At 34.0% G+C, this 20,987-nt stretch overlaps 1 protein-coding gene across 1 annotated transcript; it reads right to left on the bottom strand.

Annotated features, from left to right (window-relative positions):
* Positions 1-5,172: 5,172 nt before the first annotated feature.
* LOC117333500 (cell cycle checkpoint control protein RAD9A-like) lies at positions 5,173-20,920 on the bottom strand. The gene is made up of 13 exons (XM_033892817.1): positions 20,760-20,920; positions 18,118-18,188; positions 17,294-17,443; positions 16,933-17,047; positions 16,407-16,506; positions 15,834-15,940; positions 15,366-15,472; positions 13,891-13,955; positions 12,385-12,528; positions 11,173-11,286; positions 9,612-9,897; positions 8,154-8,246; positions 5,173-5,813 (listed from the first exon to the last, which is right to left on the bottom strand). The coding sequence occupies exons 1-13, from the start codon at positions 20,791-20,793 to the stop codon at positions 5,712-5,714; spliced, it is 1,488 nt and encodes a 495-aa protein (XP_033748708.1). The 5' UTR covers positions 20,794-20,920; the 3' UTR covers positions 5,173-5,711.
* Between the last annotated feature and the right edge of the window lie 67 nt (positions 20,921-20,987).

Here is a 20,987-nt window from a genome sequence, read left to right as displayed (position 1 = left end):
TGTGAATGTCGAATGATGCAGCCAGTATAAAGCTCTGCTATTATTTATCAGCACATGATTAAAAGTGAAATTATAGGTCAAGTATTTTCGCTATCTTCAATTAAAATTTCAGATATCTTACTAATTGTAATGTAATGAATTGTGTCTGGATATTAGTAATAAAAGATAGAAAATTAGCATGTAAAAGTGACATCTTGGCCGCTGTCTATAGCTGGTGATAAAGAGATGGCATTAAATCCAGAACTTTTCTCTCCCAGTCTGTAATTAGGTGTTACAAAATAAGGAAGATTGTCTGTAGTTGTTACCACATACAAATTATGTGTAAATACTTTATTGCTGATTTCATCTCACTAAGACAACTGAAAACATGAACTAATAGGTGTCTGATCAGTTTGAAAATGACCAAATCTAATCAAAGACTACACTAAGAGTTACCTCAGTACTAAGCTGCGGCCATGCTGATGTGTTGAGAGGTGTCCACTGTATTGATGTGTGTTAGCAGAAGATTTGTACCCCACACCAGTTCAGTCTGATTTTGTTTTATATTCTGTATTTGGTGTCAGTAGAAATGATGTAATAATTAGCGGACTGTGTATGTGTATCTGTAATGTGGATTAGCGGAGTGTGTACTACTCGTACCTGTAATGTAGATAAGTGGAGTGGATATGAATGAGAGATGAAATTGATCGTTTTATTGTGATCGGTATAAATCATCCTGTCGTTGTTTATATGTTTTACAACAGTTGTAAAATTTATCTGAAGTGGTTTCATTTTGTATTTCAAATGTAATACTGAATGTCAAGGTTAAGTTCACATCATTATAAAGCAACTGTTAGTTTGATCTGATCCACTAATTTAGGGTAACTAATTAGGATAAAACTTTCAGCTGTTTTTGTTTTTTTATTTTTTTTATAGGATTTTATGGACCAAGTTGTGTGCCATTTTTTAAAGCTCTTATAATATTAAAACCCGATACTTACTTCAATCTAGAAACAAACTGTATTTGTGGGTGACAAAACACCAAATTTATCACTTCGAGCATTTAAAACTTTCACAGCATTGGAAATGATTCCTAAATATTAAAATGCTGTTCTCTATGCCAATGCCAAGCTTATAATGATCGACGGTAACTAATAGCTTTGTTTTCACACGTGTACATTAAACTGTAGATGAAATGTATACCCAGTATTCTAACAAACAAAGAAAATCATTCTGTTGAATCATGCCATATGTACATTTTTGTTTGTTATGCTTTTGCTGTGCTATGTAAGTAATTTTATAGAATGAGGAAATGTGAAGTACCCTGTCGGTTTTTTTGTGTTCATACTTTATAATGTAAACTGGTATATAATTGTACTTACCACACAGGCACTTTTGTTGTTGTTGAATGAAAACATTAAGAAGAATCCACTTAATTAGGTAAATATATTGACTTATACATGTACACCTTGTATTATTAATAAGAGTCCTAGCAAGTTGATAAAGAAATAATTCTTATGATTACTGACTCTCCATCATACACATATATCTACTGTAAACAAAGTTGTATAGACACCATAGGACTGTGATCTGTAGGTAGTAATACAGCTTAAAATTTAATATATGCTAAAACATACACATTATTAATATAATTTAGGGTACCTAGGCAAGTTAGTATTGAAATTATGATATTTGTATTAAATATAATTTAGGGTAGGCAAGTTATTATTGAAATTATAATATTTGTATTGATACAATTTAGGGTAGGCAAGTTATCGTGGAAATTATGATATTTGTATATATTATTCCAGCCATCTACAACTATAGAAATCCTCATTTAAGAAGTTACAAAGTTCATAGTTTCTGATCTGTAAAGACAACTAGAATACTCGATCCTTCTGTTTAAATGGTAGATCTTAACTGTACAATACACCAATAATGTTGTAGTAGTTTTTGAGGTTATGTCTTTTCACGCTCTCAAAGTACTTAATCTCTTTAAATTTCCTGAAATACAACCTATTGGAGATGTTCAACTTTTTTCTCCAAGTGTTCACTAAACAGGTACTTTCTGAAAACCTGACAGCGTAGAGGTTACGTATATATTGGTACTATAAACTACTGTAAAGTTGGTATTTGCAGGGGATTTAATATGCCTATATTTCCAGTGATCAAAATACAGCAGGTATAAAGTGAAAGAAAAAAAATACCTAGTTATTATTTTTACAAATGTTTAAGAGTGTTCACCGCAGAATGTTTACGATGCAAAGTTACACGAAATTTAATATGCCCCAACTCTAGGTTTAGTGTACATAATTCTTTAAGTTTACTTGTATCATTGAATAGTGTGGTTTGTCGTATTTACTCTGTTTAACAATTATAATTTTGAAATATGCAATTTCAAATGTAGTTGCATGGATTTCAGTTATTACTTGTGATTTCTGTTGCATCAGTAAGAATTTGAATGCACTTACTGTATATTCATATTTGTCAGATCTCATTGTTGTATTGAAGAGAAAGAAATTAATATATAATATCTTCATGTAATTATGTTGTAAATATGATTTGTGGTAAGGGTGCAAGTATATATAAGCTCATTCAATCAGAAACATACAGACAGCCTCAAAATAAATAACGTTTTGGAAAAGATATTCTGAACAATGCTAAATTCCCATCTGTTAATTCTGAAAAATAATCTCACATTTCCAATATCATATCAAAAATGTCAAAAATGAATTGCCAAGAACCATTAAATGAAACATATTTTTGTTCAGACTTGGCAGAATTTCAAGCCCAATTCTCTTTATTTAGGGGCCATGTGTGCATGCCCCACTGTTTGAAGAGCAATAAATATAATATGAAAATAATTCTGAGATTGTGCCTGAAATGGATATTGTATATTAGTACACTTGTACAGCACTTATGAATCAATGTATTTTGGAACATTGTGTAGTTTCTGATTGAATGAGTCTCTTGTGTGATTCCTTAATTGTAGTTAATGAAAGGTGTAACTTGTGGATGTATTTCACACAAAAGACTATAGAATGAAGGGTTGTTTGATCAGAAACATATATAATTATATTCTATGTTCAGTAATATTGAGGATAGGTAAAACTTTGTATAATTGTGTGCGAGATGTTTTCAGACAAGGCTTCATTAAGTTCAGGAAACCAGCATTTCTTTCTCTCATGTATGTGCAGTCTTTATTGATTTACTGATATGTGAGTTATTAACTTTGAGAATCAATTAAGATGAATTTACATGTACTGAAGGCTGTAATTCTGTACACCACATCAGTATGTGTGGTATCAAGTCTGGTATTATGTTAGTTTTACAAATTTTACACTTGTGCATAGCTCATAGCATGCATTAAGATGTAAACCAGACTTTTCAAAACAAGGTTTCAAAGTTGGATCACTATCAAATTTTTCTTTCATGTGAAGTGTTTCTTCTAGTCATTGTGTCCGTGACGCCAATTTGTTAACTAGCTTATATTTCACTTGTATTTTGATGTCATGACATCTATTTTGATGTCATGTATTTTGGAATTCAAACAGTTTTTCAGCACTCTCCTCACCTGTACAGAGAGTGCTGTGCTTGTAACCCCTGGAGTATCAGTATACCGTGTCCAAACTTATCTAATTTAAATTTACACTGGTACAAAGACATGGCAATGGTCAACCTGAGTCAATATTGTTTATAAATGTACATACTGTAACATTCCCCTAAACAGTTTAGAATACTGAATACCATTTCTACGTGTGCTATTACTTAGTCACTAGTGGTATATGTTACCAGTCTGATAATATATAAATGCCACTCCTTTGGTGTAGTACAGGTTGAATCAACTCCTCTTCCTGCAGGCATACAAGACAAGTACTCCACTTTAAAAAACTTAAATCTATTCTGAATACCAGTATAATTTACTTTTTAAGTACCTATATACCTTTTTAAGTACCAACAACTCCATGTTCATTGATGGGGTACCTTTTACCATTTTATATATATCTCAAAAACTGTCCTTTCTGTAGTCATTCATGTAGGTGTTATGAATTGTAAGGAATAGTCATCCTTCTCTGTAAACTTGACCAGTACTGTCCAGATTAGAGACTAGCCACCTCTGTAAACTTGACCAGTACTGTCCAGATTAGAGCCTAGCCTTCTCTGTAAACTTGATCAGTACTGTCCAGATTAGAGCCTAGCCTTCTCTGTAAACTTGACCAGTACTGTCCAGATTAGAGACTAGCCACCTCTGTAAACTTGACCAGTACTGTCCAGATTAGAGACTAGCCTTCTCTGTAAACTTGACCAGTACTGTCCAAATTAGAGACTAGCCTTCTCTGTAAACTTGACCAGTACTGTCCAGATTAGAGACTAGCCACCTCTGTAAACTTGACCAGTACTGTCCAGATTAGAGACTAGCCACCTCTGTAAACTTGACCAGTACTGTCCAGATTAGAGCCTAGCCTTCTCTGTAAACTTGATCAGTACTGTCCAGATTAGAGCCTAGCCTTCTCTGTAAACTTGACCAGTACTGTCCAGATTAGAGACTAGCCACCTCTGTAAACTTGACCAGTACTGTCCAGATTAGAGACTAGCCACCTCTGTAAACTTGACCAGTACTGTCCAGATTAGAGACTAGTCGCCTGACAGTTATTGAGGTTATTCCAGATAAATTCAGTTCATTATCTTTTTGGCACTGTTATACCAGTGTTGACATTTCTATAAAGATTTGCTGTCATCCTGTTGTTTCTTATGACATGGCATATTTAGCAAACACTTTTTATGTGGTAATCAAGGAACATTGCGTAAGGTTAGCTTCTATCTTGAATATCATTACATCACAATTAATTTGGGGAATATGTGTGCAGAATGAAAGTTACAGTGTTTTCTAGAAATCACACATGTGGAATGTTTGATAAAAATAAAATTTGTAACATTTAAACTTAGTTTGTTGTGAGCTTTTGTAGTGTTTCACATGAAAGGTAAAAATAATCGTGAAATTCCGTAACACAAACTCGCTTGAGCTATTGTGCCATGGAATATATGTAGCATGTTTGATCAAAATCTGTTGATAGATAAAGGAAAGAGAGCGCTAACAAGGAAAAGTTAACGGATGGACAGCGCAGGGTATACCATAATACGACCCATTGTTAAGGGCATATAGAAATAATTACGATCTACAAAACCAAATCATATGAAAAATACTTATTTTATTCAACAAATAATGATATCCATTATTATTAGAGAAAATGGATACTGTGTCAATGATAATAAATAACAATGATATCTGGATAAAACATTTAACTTGCAGCATGATCTCCACAAACACTTTATATGAATAGCACTTTAAAACAAAATTTGATAAATCTTTTGAATAAAAATTGTCCCTTCATCTTTGAACACTATTCTGAGGATATGCCTCATAGCCATTCAAAATTTACATAGTACTGTATTCATCAACTCCGTGTTACTGGTAAATATATAACACTGCTATTAAAGCAATATAGTCTTTCATTGAGAATGCTAAGGAAATCCTCCTAAAAGATCTTCAAAAATACATTCTACAGTTGCAAGGTTTGTATGCATCATAACCCTGAAGTTCATTAAAATATCCATATTTATGGCCTTCAATATCACAAAATCTGAATCCGGCTGTGGTCCTTGGATGTCTGAAATCTTAAAGGACATCCTGCCCCAGGACTCAGTGTTGTCTAATGAACCAAAAATAGATGTCAGTCTTCTTCGTCTGTGTCCTCTGCCAGAACCACACTGGTCTGCAGAACCGACTGTGTTTGTGTGCTTGCCTGAGAGCTACCAAAAAACAGCGACCGGAACTGTAAACAGATATAAATGTCAAAAGAGTATATATTGAAAGCAGAAATATTATTGCTTCAGTCAATTTCAACCCTTAACCAGTCAACCTTTATTAGCATCTCCCAGACATGTTCATAGTTTTAGAGAAATATTAAATCAAAAGGTTATGTAGGAACCATATTTGTGCATTTTAACATGACGCCCAATAGACCTGCATTGCTTTTGCAGCTATGAAGTAACTTTTTGAAAATTGATCTTTGTATAGTTGTGTTTAGTTGGAATAACACCAATACTTTTTGAGAATTAATCCCAACACAGCTTTTAAAACTGGGGGAGGGGACAGTTAATGAAAATGGTTCCCCTTCACACAAGGATGCTTCAGACCAAACCCTTTCATTCCTACAGAAGAAAGATTTTTAAATAAATGCTATATTTCCCCTATTGGGCCTGCCCCTCAGCTGGTCCCTAGAGGGCCAAGCCCACCATTTATACAAAATTGATTCCCCTTGACCCAGGGATGCTCAGACAAATATGGACTGAATCCTTTCATTCCTACAGAAGAAAGATTTTAACCACAACTAGGGACCAAGGGGAAGCAGACATCAAAGTTAAGAATGATCCCTTCATTACTTTCTGAGAAAAAGCGGAAACAAAATCTCAAAATCCAAGATGACCATGTAGTTTTCGAGTGGTTCCAAAATGTAACATGCACAGCTAGGAACCATAAGGAGCCCACTTATGAAATTTGAAAGAAACCTTTAGTACTTTCTAAGAAGTAGCAGTAACATAGTAATTGTCAAAATCCAAGATGGCCGACCTATTGGTCATGTTGTTTTCTGATCAGTCCCAAAAAGGAGCATGTACAACTAGGGACCAAATGGAATTTGAGAAACATCCATTCAGTACTTTATGAGAAATAGTGGTACCAAGAAATGTTTATAGTCAAACAACGGTCACATGGTGATTTGAACAGCCCACCATCATCCGATGACAGTGGGTTTAAGAGAGCTGGTATCAATGTGCCACTTTAGTGACTAGAACATACTGATGTTAAGGTTAACAAGAAATTTGTAATCTGAGCTGGATATTCATTAGGTGTTATTTGAATAATAGTGGCAAGCATAATTCATTAAAACAAACTATGATGTTTAAATTAATGAAGCAAAGTAATATGTTGAATGGACAAGGTGTTTTGCTATCTTTACTGGAATGGTGTTGCAAAATATGAAATAGTTGCTGAAGCTTATACTAGCTTTCAGAAAAGAGAAGAAAATGTTGGTATGAACTTTTTGATTTTTTTTTAGACCAATAATAATGTAAGTAAAACGTTACAAGTCTTGATTCAGCTGATGCTGTACATGTTGAGGCATCCACTTCCAAATTCTGTAATGTCAATTAATGTCAAACCCGTCTTCTACAACTTTCCGAGGGAACCGGTAAAAATGTCACAGAAGACAGGTGGTCTCTTGTTAGAAGTTAGAATTGTACGTCACATTTGTTTATCATATACTGTGTTTACTCAAAATGCAAGGAAAGACATTTTACCGATCATAACAAATTATATTTTCTTTAAAAATACAAGATAGTTGTATTCTATTATGGTACGATTTTTGCACTGACATGTAAGACTTAATACAGTGTTTCTATTGTGTAATGCAACTAAAAACAAGGTTGTTGGTTGCAATAGAGAGGAAATTGCTAAGAACAGGTCCTAATTGTAGTGAAATGCAATGGGAGGATATGAAAAAATGGGGTTGCTAAGACAGGCTTGACTGTTTTTATGAACAATGCAGCAAATGTGGTGACCAAAGTGATTCCTTGGCCATAAATAGCGCAGGAAAGCAGTCTAAACAATTGTAAGAAAGGCTACAGATGTTGTCTATGTTTGCAGCTGGTTCATAACTTCATTACAAGTAGCAATTTATAGGACTAAACTCCATTTCCCCTATTGGGCAACACCCCTCAGGCCCCAGGGGGGTCCGAGTCAATATTTATAAAAAACACTGTTCCCTTTCCTCCAAGGATGTTTTTAACTAAATCGGGTTCAAATCCATTCATAACTTGATGACAAGTAGCAATTTAAAGGACCAACCTCTATTTCCCCTATTGGCAACACCCTCAGGATGTTTCAAACTAAATTTCATATCATAGCACACCAAGTTTAAAGGCTGTACAAGGAGATTTCCAGACATACAAGATTTTACACAGGATGGACAACACTATATCATAATACTCTCAAATTTTAACTGGCATACGAAAATGATGTTGGTTGAGGGAGGAGGACGCCATTTGGTTATGTATGTACAGACAGATCCTTTTTGATACTGTACAAGAATATAGCAGAAATTTGGATGTCGTACCTTTTTCCTCGGCGGTGTACCAGGCACTACATCTTCCTCCTCCTCCTCCTCATCTTCATTAAATGTAATATTTGCAGCACTCATGTCAAAAGACTGTAAATGAACAAGTACAAATCAAAATTTAGCTGCAAGCAAATGCATGTTCCCTACCATAACATTATGTAGTATATGTCACCTATCCAGGACGTTGTTTAACATATCTTAATAAGAGAAAGATAATCGTACTTCAGATTATCATAGTCAGTGCTGGACAGATTATCATACTCAGTGCTGGACAGATAACCATACATCAGTGATGGACAGATTATCATACCTCAGTGCTGGACAGATTATCATACCTCAGTGATGGACAGATTATCATACCTCAGTGATGGACAGATTATCATACCTCAGTGATGGACAGATAACCATACTTCAGTGATGGACAGATTATCATATCTCAGTGATGGACAGATTATCATACCTCAGTGATGGACAGATTACCATCTCAGTGATGGACAGATTATCATACCTCAGTGATGGACAGATTATCATACTCAGTGCTAGACAAATTACCATACATCAGTGATGGACAGATTACCATACATCAGTGATGGACAGATTACCGTGCATCACTGATGGACAGATTATCATACCTCACTGATGGACAGATTATCATACCTCAGTAATGTACAGATTATCATACCTCAGTGATGGACAGATTATCATACCTCAGTGATGGACAGATTATCATACTCAGTGATGGACGGATAATCATACTTCAGTGAGGGAAAGATTATCATATCTCAGTGATGGACAGATTATCATACCTCAGTGATGGACAGATTACCATGCATCACTGATGGACAGTTTACCATACCTCAGTGATGGACAGATTACCATACCTCGGTGATGGATAGATTATCATACCTCGGTGATGGACAGATTACCATACCTCAGTGATGGACAGATTATCATACCTCAGTGATGGACAGATTATCATACCTCAGTGATGGACAGATTACCATATCTCAGTGATGGACAGATTACCATACCTCAGTGATGGACAGATTATCATATCTCAGTATGGACAGTTTACCATACCTCGGTGATGGACAGATTATCATACCTCGGTGATGGACAGATTATCATACCTCGGTGATGGACAGATTATCATACATCAGTGATGGACAGATTACCATATCTCAGTGATGGACAGATTATCATACCTCAGTGATGGACAGATTATCATACCTCAGTGATGGACAGATTATCATACCTCAGTGATGGACAGATTATCATACCTCAGTGATGGACAGATTACCATACCTCAGTGATGGACAGATTATCATATCTCAGTGATGGACAGATTATCATACCTCAGTGATGGACAGATTAACCATACCTCAGTGATGGACAGATTATCATACCTCAGTGATGGACAGATTATTATATCTCAGTATGGACTAGTCATTGTACCTTAGTCATTGACTGATTGGGTATAACAGGGCTGTCCACGCTTTCCTGAGATGTCCGAGCTGTAAACATTGGAACCTCCTGACGAGATGTGTGTGGTACTGGGCTTTCTCTCGCAGGTTCAGTTGTATTTCTGCCTTGATGATGGCCAGCTGGCTCACTTTGGCATTGCTTATGTGTCAGTAAAGTCAGGTCAGTGTCATCATTGATCATTTCATCATTGAAATCATCTTCCATCAATTCTACATAGGCCATTTCTAGACGCTCACTCCTATTCTGTTTTTCTGTGCTGTAGGATACAAAACAAATTCTTTGCATCTGATGAAGGCATTTTCATAAAATTGAATGCATATTTATTATCTACACTGTATTTTTTTTTTCTTAATGTTTTTTATTCCAAATAAAATGCATGTCATATAGATTTAAACTGAAAATTCAATTTCAGTATTATCAAATTTAAATATGAGAATTAAATTTCCATAAGGAACTGTTTGATTAAAACTATGAATGACAAGGCAATCACAAGCAGAAGTTTTTAAAGTGACTTTTTGTGTTCCTGTGTCCCCTGTTTTAACAACACAACATACAGTCTGTTCTATACACAAAACAACACAACATATACAGTCTGTAAATAACACAACATACAGTCTGTAAACAACACAACATACAGTCTGTAAAAAACACAACATAAGTCTGTAAATAACACAACATTCAGTCTGTAAATAACACAACATAGCTTGTAAACAACACAACATAGTCTGTTCTATACACAAAACAACACAACATACAGTCTGTAAACAACACAACATACAGTCTGTTCTATACACAAAACTACACAACATACAGTCCATAAACAACACAACATACAGTCTGTAAACAACACAACATACAGTCTGTAAATAACACAACATACAGTCTGTAAATAACACAACATACAGTCTGTAAACAACACAACATACAGTCTGTAAACAACACAACATACAGTCTGTAAATAACACAACATACAGTCTGTTCTATACACAAAACAACACAACATACAGTCCATAAACAACACAACATACAGTCTGTAAACACAACATACAGTCTGTTCTATACACAAAACAACACAACATACAGTCCATAAACAACACAACATACAGTCTGTAAATAACACAACATACAGTCTGTAAACAACACAACATACAGTCTGTAAACAACACAACATACAGTCTGTAAACAACACAACATACAGTCTGTAAACAACACAACATACAGTCTGTAAATAACACAACATACAGTCTGTAAACAACACAACATACAGTCTGTTCTATACACAAAACAACACAACATACAGTCTGTAAACAACACAACATACAGTCTGTTCTATACACAAAACAACACAACATACAGTCTGTAAACAACACAACATACAGTCTGTAAACAACACAACATACAGTCTGTAAACAACACAACATACAGTCTGTAAACAACACAACATACAGTCTGTTCTATACACAAAACAACACAACATACAGTCTGTAAACAACACAACATACAGTCTATTACCATATACTGAATTCCCTACCCCTTTCTTTGTCCTTTGTGGTTATTGGTGGCCTCATTGATGTTATGGTCTCCATCACCTCTGTTAGATGGTCCTCTTTGATTGCAGGATACATGATCACTGGGTTTGGATTTTCTGGTAAATAAAAGAAAACTTAAAAGAAAAGACATCCTAAAGACTCTGAACAATTTTGTCCCTTCATTCTTTTAAGGCCAACCCAACAATGTTATAACACCTACTGGATAACTTTTATATCCGATATCTTATACATGTAGTTATAGTAACTGTTATGGATGCAGCCATATTTTGCCTCTATATCCATATACCATATATTGTGATTGATTCATTATTCATAATTCCTTCAAATTATTCAAAATCATCATGACTATCAATTAAAATCATCATGATAACCAATTAAAATCATCATGACTACCAATTACAAGAGGCCCATAGGGCCTGTATCGCTCAACTGGTTGGATTAGAACAAATGTCAAAATAATGTTATGTTCAATTCGTTTTATTTGTAAATATCAAACAATGCTATATATGGTTATAGTGTGGGGATCCCAACTGCTTTACAGATTAATGAAGTCCAGACTCTCTAAGGTCTGGAAGACCTCAAGACTTGTTTTTAGAACATGTATTCATCATTTTATGACTAGTAGAGATTTAGATGAATTACATTTATTTCCCCTGATGGGCCCAGCCCCTTTGGCCCTTTGGGGGTCAGAGTCACCATTTATGCAAAATCTGTTCCCCTTCCCCCAAGGATGTTTCTGACCAAATTGGGTTCAAATCCATTCATAACTTTATGACTCTTTTTGGGGATCCATCCTTTGGGTTTTTGCTTTTTCTTTGTTATATCTTGAGCCTTTAGACACATAAACACGTATCAACCTGGTATACATTAGTATACGTATTTACTATGTAAAACGCAAGATATGGCAAAAATACTGCCCCGTCTCTATGGGGCTACCAAATACACAACAGTATCCTTGGCTTCACAGCTGGATATAACTGACTGTAGATTGAATGTCTTCACCAAAACTATAAAATTTGTCTCAAATTGGTTTAAAATTGTGTTGAAAGATCTAAGAAATTCGGAAATGTTTTTAGCATGTTTGATAGTTCTCAAATAATTTATACCATATCCTGCCATTAAAAAGGTTTATCAAAGGCTTAACAAAGACAAAATCAGAATGACTTTTCAGTACCTCCCTGTATAACCAGTACCTGTTCTGTTTCTGTGGGACACTCCTAGATGAAGAAGCTTGCTGTGAGACAGCCCCAGACTGAGATTGCTGTTGGTCAGCTAAAGTTGCCAAGACAAAATTGGCTTCAAATGCACTGTCACTGTCTATACACAGCACTACAGGCCTGCAAATATTTAATATAGAATGTTACATTAGAGGTCTGCAAATATTATAGAATGTTACAGTAGAGGTCTGCAAATACAGAACTACAGGGCAAGCAAATGTCATAGAATGTTACAGAAGTCCAACAAAACTACATGTAGATAAATCAACCAGCCATGCTAACCTTCCAGAAGTCTAACAAAACTAAATAAATCAACCAGCCATGCAAACCTTCCAGAAGTCTAATAAGTGCAATCAATGATTGCGAAAGCTCACCGGCGGCAGCAATCACACTATGCATTCATTTTTTATGTATGTATAAGCATGTCATTTTGAAATTGTATGTCACATAATATCGCTCCTAGACCTCTAATGGATGTATAAACCAAATAAGAAGGGTGTGGACTTACAAGCTTTTCAAAACTAACCCCCAAAATCTTTAAAGTGAGTTTTTGTGTCAAAAAAAGTAAGTCCACAAAATGGTAAAATACCAAAATGCCAATTTTTTTCTGCATGATTTGCCACAGCATCACTCCTGGATCTCTAATGAATGTATAAACCAAATTAGAAGGGCATGAGGTGTATACATTTGGACTTACAAGCTTTCCAAAAACTTACCTCAAAAACTTTAAAGTTTTGGGGTGGGACGCTGACCCCAACGCGACAGCATTAGCTCTCGGTTACTCGTAACCGGTGAGCTAACAAAACTAGATAAATCAAACAGACATGCTTACCTTCCAGACGTCTAACTAAACTAGATAAATCAGACAGACATGCTTACCTTCCAGAGGTCTAACTAAACTAGATAAATCAGACAGACATGCTTACCTTCCAGAGGTCTAACTAAACTAGATAAATCAAACAGACATGCTTACCTTCCAGACGTCTAACTAAACTAGATAAATCAAACAGACATGCTTACCTTCCAGAGGTCTAACTAAACTAGATAAATCAAACAGACATGCTTACCTTCCAGACTTCTAAACTAGATAAATCAAACAGACATGCTTACCTTCCAGATGTCCAACTAAACTAGATAAATCAAACAGACATGCTTACCTTCCAGACGTCTAACTAAACTAGATAAATCAGACAGACACGCTAACCTTCCAGACGTCTAAACTAGATAAATCAAACAGACATGCTAACCTTCCAGACGTCTAACTAAACTAGATAAATCAAACAGACATGCTAACCTTACAGATGTCTAACTAAACTAGATAAATCAAACAGACACGCTAACCTTCCAGACGTCTAACTAAACTAGATAAATCAAACAGACACGCTAACCTTACAGATGTCTAACTAAACTAGATAAATCAAACAGACATGCTTACCTTCCAGACGTCTAACTAAACTAGATAAATCAAACAGACATGCTTACCTTCCAGACGTCTCAAACTGTAGAGAGATTGGCATTCCTGTGGCTTCACCAAAAGATAAAATAGCCTGAAAAAAGCACTATTATATTGTAATATCAACATTACATCTTGGAAACAAACCCTAAGTGTACTTGTGGCCAATACAGCAAACAAGCAGATCAAATGTATTATGTTAAAAGAGCAATGATAAATATGTTCTGCTAATATCAGACAAGGTATTCAGATTTAAACATGTTTTTCCCATTTCCCCGACAGCTATCAACTTGGTTACCACATTCCCCTGATAACTATCAAACAGGGTTATCACATTCCCCTGATAACTATCAAACAGGGTTACCACATTCCCCTGATAACTATCAAACAGGGTTACCACATTCCCCTGATAACTATCAAACAGGGTTACCACATTCCCCTGATAACTATCAAACAGGGTTACTACATTTCCCTGATAGATATCAAACAGGGTTATCACATTCCCCTGATGACTATCAAACAGGGTTAATACATTCCCCTGATAACTATCAAACAGGGTTACCACATTCCCCTGATAACTATCAAACAGGGTTACCACATTCCCCTGATAACTATCAAACAGGGTTACTACATTCCCCTGCTGACTTTCAAACAGAGTAGATTTTGCTGACGGACGAGTGATTTTAGTTGTCAACAAGTCTGTCGGACGAGAAGAATTTTTCTATGTTATTTCAGTATTTGTTAATAAAATTGCTTAACAATCGATGCATTGTTAGTTATGTATTCTTTTTTGTGCCATTATTACGAAAAATAGTAAAATTTCTGCATGGTAGCAGGTAAGTAGGTTTATCTTCGTCTGTAGATCGTAAGTCCATGTACGATGACCAATAACCTCTGAGTGTTCCGGGTGACATGTAAGTATAATGGGTGTTGTCCGAGGATGTCTGAATAAAAATGGCTCAACAAAAATTGGATTGTTTTTTTTATTGCCAGTCAACCTAAAAACAGGATGACAGTTGTGTTGAGACGACTGATTCAAATGAAAACCGGAACCATTATGATCTCTAACAAATAACTGATTAAGTCACTGCTATATTTTATACTGGCTCATTGAAATCTTTCTCACAATTACTCGTGTATTGCGACCTTTTTTCCGATGTTTACATTAGCTACAGTCCTGTACTTGTAGTTGCTTTAGTCGTAATTGACATCTAAATTGCAATGAATAACTGTATTTGAATGAAATAATGAATTTCAAAAAGTTTCAATTGTCATATGAATTAAATAAAGTTGAATACAAATGGTAAACAGCCTTGTTTTGAATACTGTAAAAAATGAGAATGTTGTATAAAGCAGATAATTCTGAAAATTTCCGGACTAGTGAATTCTTTGTTCGTACGAGTACTTTTAACCAGGCCACTAGTCCGATGGACGAGTGCTTTTGAAAGTTTTTCCTGGGCCCTGATATCTACACTCACCCGTAATCACTGATATTTACACTCACCCGTAACTCCTTTAGACAAAAGGTGATTTCGGCGTCCACGCCAACCTGACAGCTATCAAACTCACTGGGGTCAAGGTTCAACATTGTATGCATAACTTTGTTTGGGTCTATAACATCAAAATAAATAATATAACACAGCATTGGAAGATTTGTATATTGAGTGATTTAATTGGAGAAAGATAAGCAACATAATACTTGTTGAAAGGTAATCTAATATGTGTTTGGACAAAGTCTTATCAATAGAGGACAGGCAGAAGAACATGCTGCTTCCAGTATACCTCCACTTCATTATACATGTAAGAGGAAAAGGATTGTTGTTGTAATAATTAAACAACATGTAAAAACATTTCATTGGACTTCACCATATATTCGCTTTTTTTTCTCAGCTGAAAATAATTTTGTAAGCAACCAATAATGCATTATGTACCAAACCACAGAATCCTATCACGGATTGTTAACTAGTATTACCTGGTTCCTCTTCCACATAGTTTTTTAGACTTATTCTTTCAGGAGATGCAATCAGTGTTATTTCCTCTTGATTACTTTGGAAATTCAAAACAGCATCTGATAACAATCTACAACAGAATAAATATCATTTCATTGCAAAATCTATTCTCATTAAACATAACTTGATACCTGATCGGAAAGCCTACCAACTTTCAAATAAATTGACAGAAAACTGTAGGAGTTCTGCGAACAAGAGTTTATGCAGACGGACGAACAGACAATGCCATATCATAATACTCTCTGTGAACTTTATTTTAAAAAGATGGAATACTCGTTTAGAATCAAATTTCAATTTATTGCCTATTATATTGTATTCAATGAAATAGAATCACTGACACAGCAAAATCATTCACACCAAATTACTTAATCAATGCTAGCCATTTATAAGAAATATTTCAAACTGTTTGAACAAATTAAACAGATCAAAAGTTTTAATAAACTATTGTCATGATTCAAAATTAAAGGCTTCCATTTCTTTTAATCATGTAAAATGTATGGCAACATTGTATTAATTGTGACTATAATCTGATATACTTAGGATGAGCTGTGAGCTTGTTGATACACATGTCTTTAGAAAACACTGCCTGGAGGGTCTCACACTCTATAAAGGCTAAGTTGTGGGTCTTCACAATACCTAAAGTAATAAAAAAACAATTTATCTCTATCAATATGAAATATTTCTCTTTTTGCGATACAATTTGTGTTATAAAACTTCACTTCTTAAAAAATAATTGCTGCATCAAAATACAGCCACTGCAAAAAATGATATCTAGAACTCAAAACCCTGCTTTATAGAAATCTCAGATCATTTACTAAAACACTTTCTATCTTAGTGTACTTCATTTGTATGATTAATTTGATTTATAAGGTGTACTTTGGTTAATTTGAATTATCAGGGGTACATTGAATAACTTGATTAATAAGGTGTACTTTGATTAATTAGGTGTACTTTGATTAATTAGGTGTACTTTGATTAATTTGATTAATTAGGTGTTCTTTGTCTGATTAATCATAGCTGAGCAGATAGATGATTGTTTTCTCAAGTATATTTTTAACATACCATGTTTACAATGAAGTTGGAATATCAGCCGTGCTTCCTGCATATTCATTTTGATCTTACATCTCTCCACTGTCTTCTCGATGCTGGCCATCGATTTAAACACAGTCAGACAAGACTATTGAAGAAAGGTATAATTATATTATTAATCAGTTGAGAATGTTAAAGAAAAAACAAAATAAAATTTAAAAGTAGAACACAAAATATAACACATCAGACTATGGCTGGTATTTTGATCAACGTTATGAAAATATCCGAAACATACCTGAACCTGAATCAAAATTTAAAACCAAGACTGATAAGAAATCAGCAAATAATATACTTGAATATATGTAATCACCTACTGTAAAACAGTGTTTCTCACCTTCATCCCAATTTTACACCTGAGTGCATCCTCATCACTGTTTTGAGATGAAATATCAGATATTCCATCATCATAGTCTTGGAAGAATGAGGGAGAAAACAGGAAACATGCATAGGCTGATCTGGAAGAGTTCACTGTCCTCAATGCCAGCTGTAAGTATAGAAAACAAGGAATGAAAAGTTTAAGATTTCATATGCATAACTAATTAGGCTTATAAATAAAATTAATTACTTGGTTCTCAGGTCATTTTTTTTCTAAAAAGAGATGAGTAAGGAAGATAAACAGGAGTGATTTTTTTTTTCAAACCAATCGTTATCCATTTTCATATCAGTTGCTTCAAAATGTGGGAACAATGATTTATCACAGTCCTTTATTTTTGTTCCTCATTAATGAACATGAGCTCCTATTTCAAGGTCAAATAGCTATAGTATAGTGGATATTACAGGAGAAAGTTTTGTTGATGTTTTTTTCCCCCACATATTCTCCCAAAAAAATAATGGAGATAGTTTTTTTCCTCAACCAGGAAAAATATCTGAGGCAATTTTAAGGTTTTCTTTCTTTTTTTTTCAACTTCAAAGTCTGAGAACCAAGTAAAAAAAAAAGTTTTGGCCTCAATATGAAAGAAATGATTTAGTCAATTATCTTGTGTACAGTTTTGCAGTTTCTGTAACTTTTTTATTTCTATCTAGTATGGAATACTACATATATTTCCAAAGCAAACATTGATATTTTCATTGACCCTTACACAATCTACTATTTGCTGGTGTTCAGTTGGACTAGTGAAATTTCTTTCATGATTCAAATTTTCATATAATTATACTAACCCCATGTTCTAAAGGTTCAAAGTATAGCTCATCTCCAATTTTTGACAAGGAATGGATTGCTCTTCCAAACACTGAAAAAGAATCAATAGGATGATAAATAACATTAATGCAGCATGTTACAATGAAATGAAACATGCTGCTGACAATACAACTAATTATCTCATAGGTAATTATTCTGTGTTAAGAATCAAATTTAAAGTCCTTCAACAAGCTATTTGCTTACAACCTTTTATGTACAGACTTGTTGCAAGGATGTAACACCTAAAAGAAATACAGGGTATTCCACATTTCACTGAATTGATAATGGGGATTTACATGAACAAACATATTCACAAAATAAATTTGGCATCCAAATTCAGCTGGATTCCCCCATTTATTTTGTCAACATCCAAAACCAGGACACAAAATCAAAGATAAAAACATTATTTCCAACAACAATTTCTGAAACTTTTATTAACTGTAACCCTAGGAATCTTAATATATTACTATGTCAATTACGAAATAATGCAAGTGACTTACAACGTGATAAATTTATTGATCACTTGACTGATGATGGTTCCTGTGAATGTGGTGCACCAATAGAAAATACTGAACATTTTTTTCTAGAATGTCCTATATATAATGAATTTAGAATACATATATACACAGTATTTAATATTATTGGTTTGGTAAATGTGAATATTTTATTAAGTGGCCCTCTTGAGAAATCAAATGAAATTAATGAAATTATTTTATTTCATACAAGTACATGTACATATTTAAATTTTTTTATTTTTTTTTTAAACTTATAAGTAATTTGTACTATAAAAACACACCAAAATGTTATATAACACAATATAATTATGTGTGACAGTGTGTATGTGAGTGTATGTATGTACAAGTGTATGTATGTATCTATTATGTATGAAGATAGGCGATGGTTTTTTTTTTCTTTCTTTTCTTTTTCATCTCTCCCTGTTGTTTTGTTTTTTCAGCATCTCTATTATTTACTATTATATCTATTATTCATTTTTTTTTTAATTTTTAATATTTTTTTTTTATTGACCTTTTCTCTTCTTTGTTAAACTTTCTCTTCAATAAATTATCTTCTCTATTATAAAGCAAAACTTTCCTCTCAATTATGATCTTTCTTTTCCTCCATTAACTGATAATTAACATATAAAACATATAACATTTAATATATATATCGTTACATAATTAGAAATACAACTATACCACTAAGATTATTTATAATATTTATGATAACGGAAGTACGGAAAGGACCTGTATAGGCTTAGCCTGTTGTCCAATCCATTTTTATATCTAAATTCTATCTCTATTATGAAATAGTATATGCAAATTAATTCAAATGCTTGATTGAATAAAATATTTTGAAATGAAACCATGCAGGGCACAAAATTGCATTGGAAAATACCATTTTCACATTGGTGTAAAAGGTTAAGGATTTAATAATAAAATAATGGATGCAGGCTGTAAGCCTCTATATATCCATATCAATTGATATTACAATATTTAATACTTCTGGCATAATTAAATGTCCTTTGTATCTAAAAATAGCTAAATTGTTTGTTGGAATTCCCTTCAATGATAGTCCTGCAGTAGAATTTCAAATTGTTTTACATCTATAACATGTTGTGGCAATTAAGTTGTTCCAGGCAACTTCAACACAGAAACTAAAAAATGTTTTTTCCCAATATTCAGTTTACATTAATATATTGCTTTGGAACATAAATGTTGAAACTTGTTCATCATAGATAATTTTCAAGATTTTAAATTCCTTAATTGGGTCCCCTCTTTTCCTTTGGTGTTCTAGTGTTGGCAGGTTTATAATCAACTAATTAGCTTTAAATAACCCCCGGCAGCCCTTGCCCAAAAAATAAGCCAGCTTCTTCATTTTTGTAGAATTAATCATAAAATAAAATAAGTCATCCCCAAACCTTAATACTTCAATTATTCATTAGGGGAGGAGGGGCTATATTGGAGGATGGATACAGTCGTTTTCCATAATTATATACATTTGTATATGGTTTCAGTCATTAAGCTGACCAAGCAATGTTTCTCTCGCCAGACTTGGTTTGATTCCTGTTTGGGCACTCATGATCAGCTGAGAATAAATGTTTTTCCTTGTTCTTTCAACTTGACACCATGAACTATAGTCCCACAATAATGGAAGTGAATAAAGCCTATTAATTAAAGGTTCAGATTTGGTAAAAAAGTACAGGCTCTGTCACTCAGTTGATTGGGCATACTTTTCAGGGGGAAGTGCCGGATAATATCATTATCGTTGCTGTTGTTGCGGAAAAATACTTCACACTTCTGTCTACTTGTCAAATACTTTTCGGCTACAACAGTAGCTATCCTATCAATAAATCATTACATTATATGACTGCTGTCTTATCAATGAAGCCTCTAGTTTCAACCAGATTCAACACTCTACTTCCAGTTTCCACAATCAGTTTGATTTGGCACAGTAACTACTATTTGTAGAATATTAAAGCATATTTAAAATTATATACAAGAGAACAAAACAAAATGAATAAACATATAACAATAATAATGAAGAGTTTTCGTTCTGTTGTTTACAATCACTGATCAGATAGATCTAACACATTTACGCAATCTGATGTGCTTCGATTTTGCACCTTTGATGTGAACGCCTGGGATAATGCACTTCATGTTGGATTCATCATCAGTTGGAATCTAACTTGCTGACGAATGGAATGTTTTCAACAATAAGTCTTAAAAGTGAGCAAAAAAAAGTTAAAGATCAGAATGACTGCTTTCAAGCAGACCGCCATAGTCGTCTTTTAACCGAGCGTAATATGAAACGACTAATTTCATTGGCCAAATTTTATGCATTCTTGCCAATC

The sequence above is a fragment of the Pecten maximus genome, chromosome 8 (genome assembly GCF_902652985.1).
Source record: "Pecten maximus chromosome 8, xPecMax1.1, whole genome shotgun sequence".
Classification (NCBI taxonomy): domain Eukaryota; kingdom Metazoa; phylum Mollusca; class Bivalvia; order Pectinida; family Pectinidae; genus Pecten; species Pecten maximus.
This window is presented reverse-complemented; position numbering and strand designations above follow the sequence as displayed.

Excerpts from the sequence above, each read along its gene's own strand:
- LOC117333500 (XM_033892817.1), bottom strand. The coding sequence starts at position 20,793 with ATGAAGTGCATTATCCCAGGCGTTCACATCAAAG. Across the intron at positions 17,444-18,117 it reads TTGAACCTTTAGAACATGGG|CTGGCATTGAGGACAGTGAA; the intron begins GTTAGTATAATT and ends CTATACTTACAG. Across the intron at positions 16,507-16,932 it reads CCAACTTCATTGTAAACATG|GTATTGTGAAGACCCACAAC; the intron begins GTATGTTAAAAA and ends TTATTACTTTAG.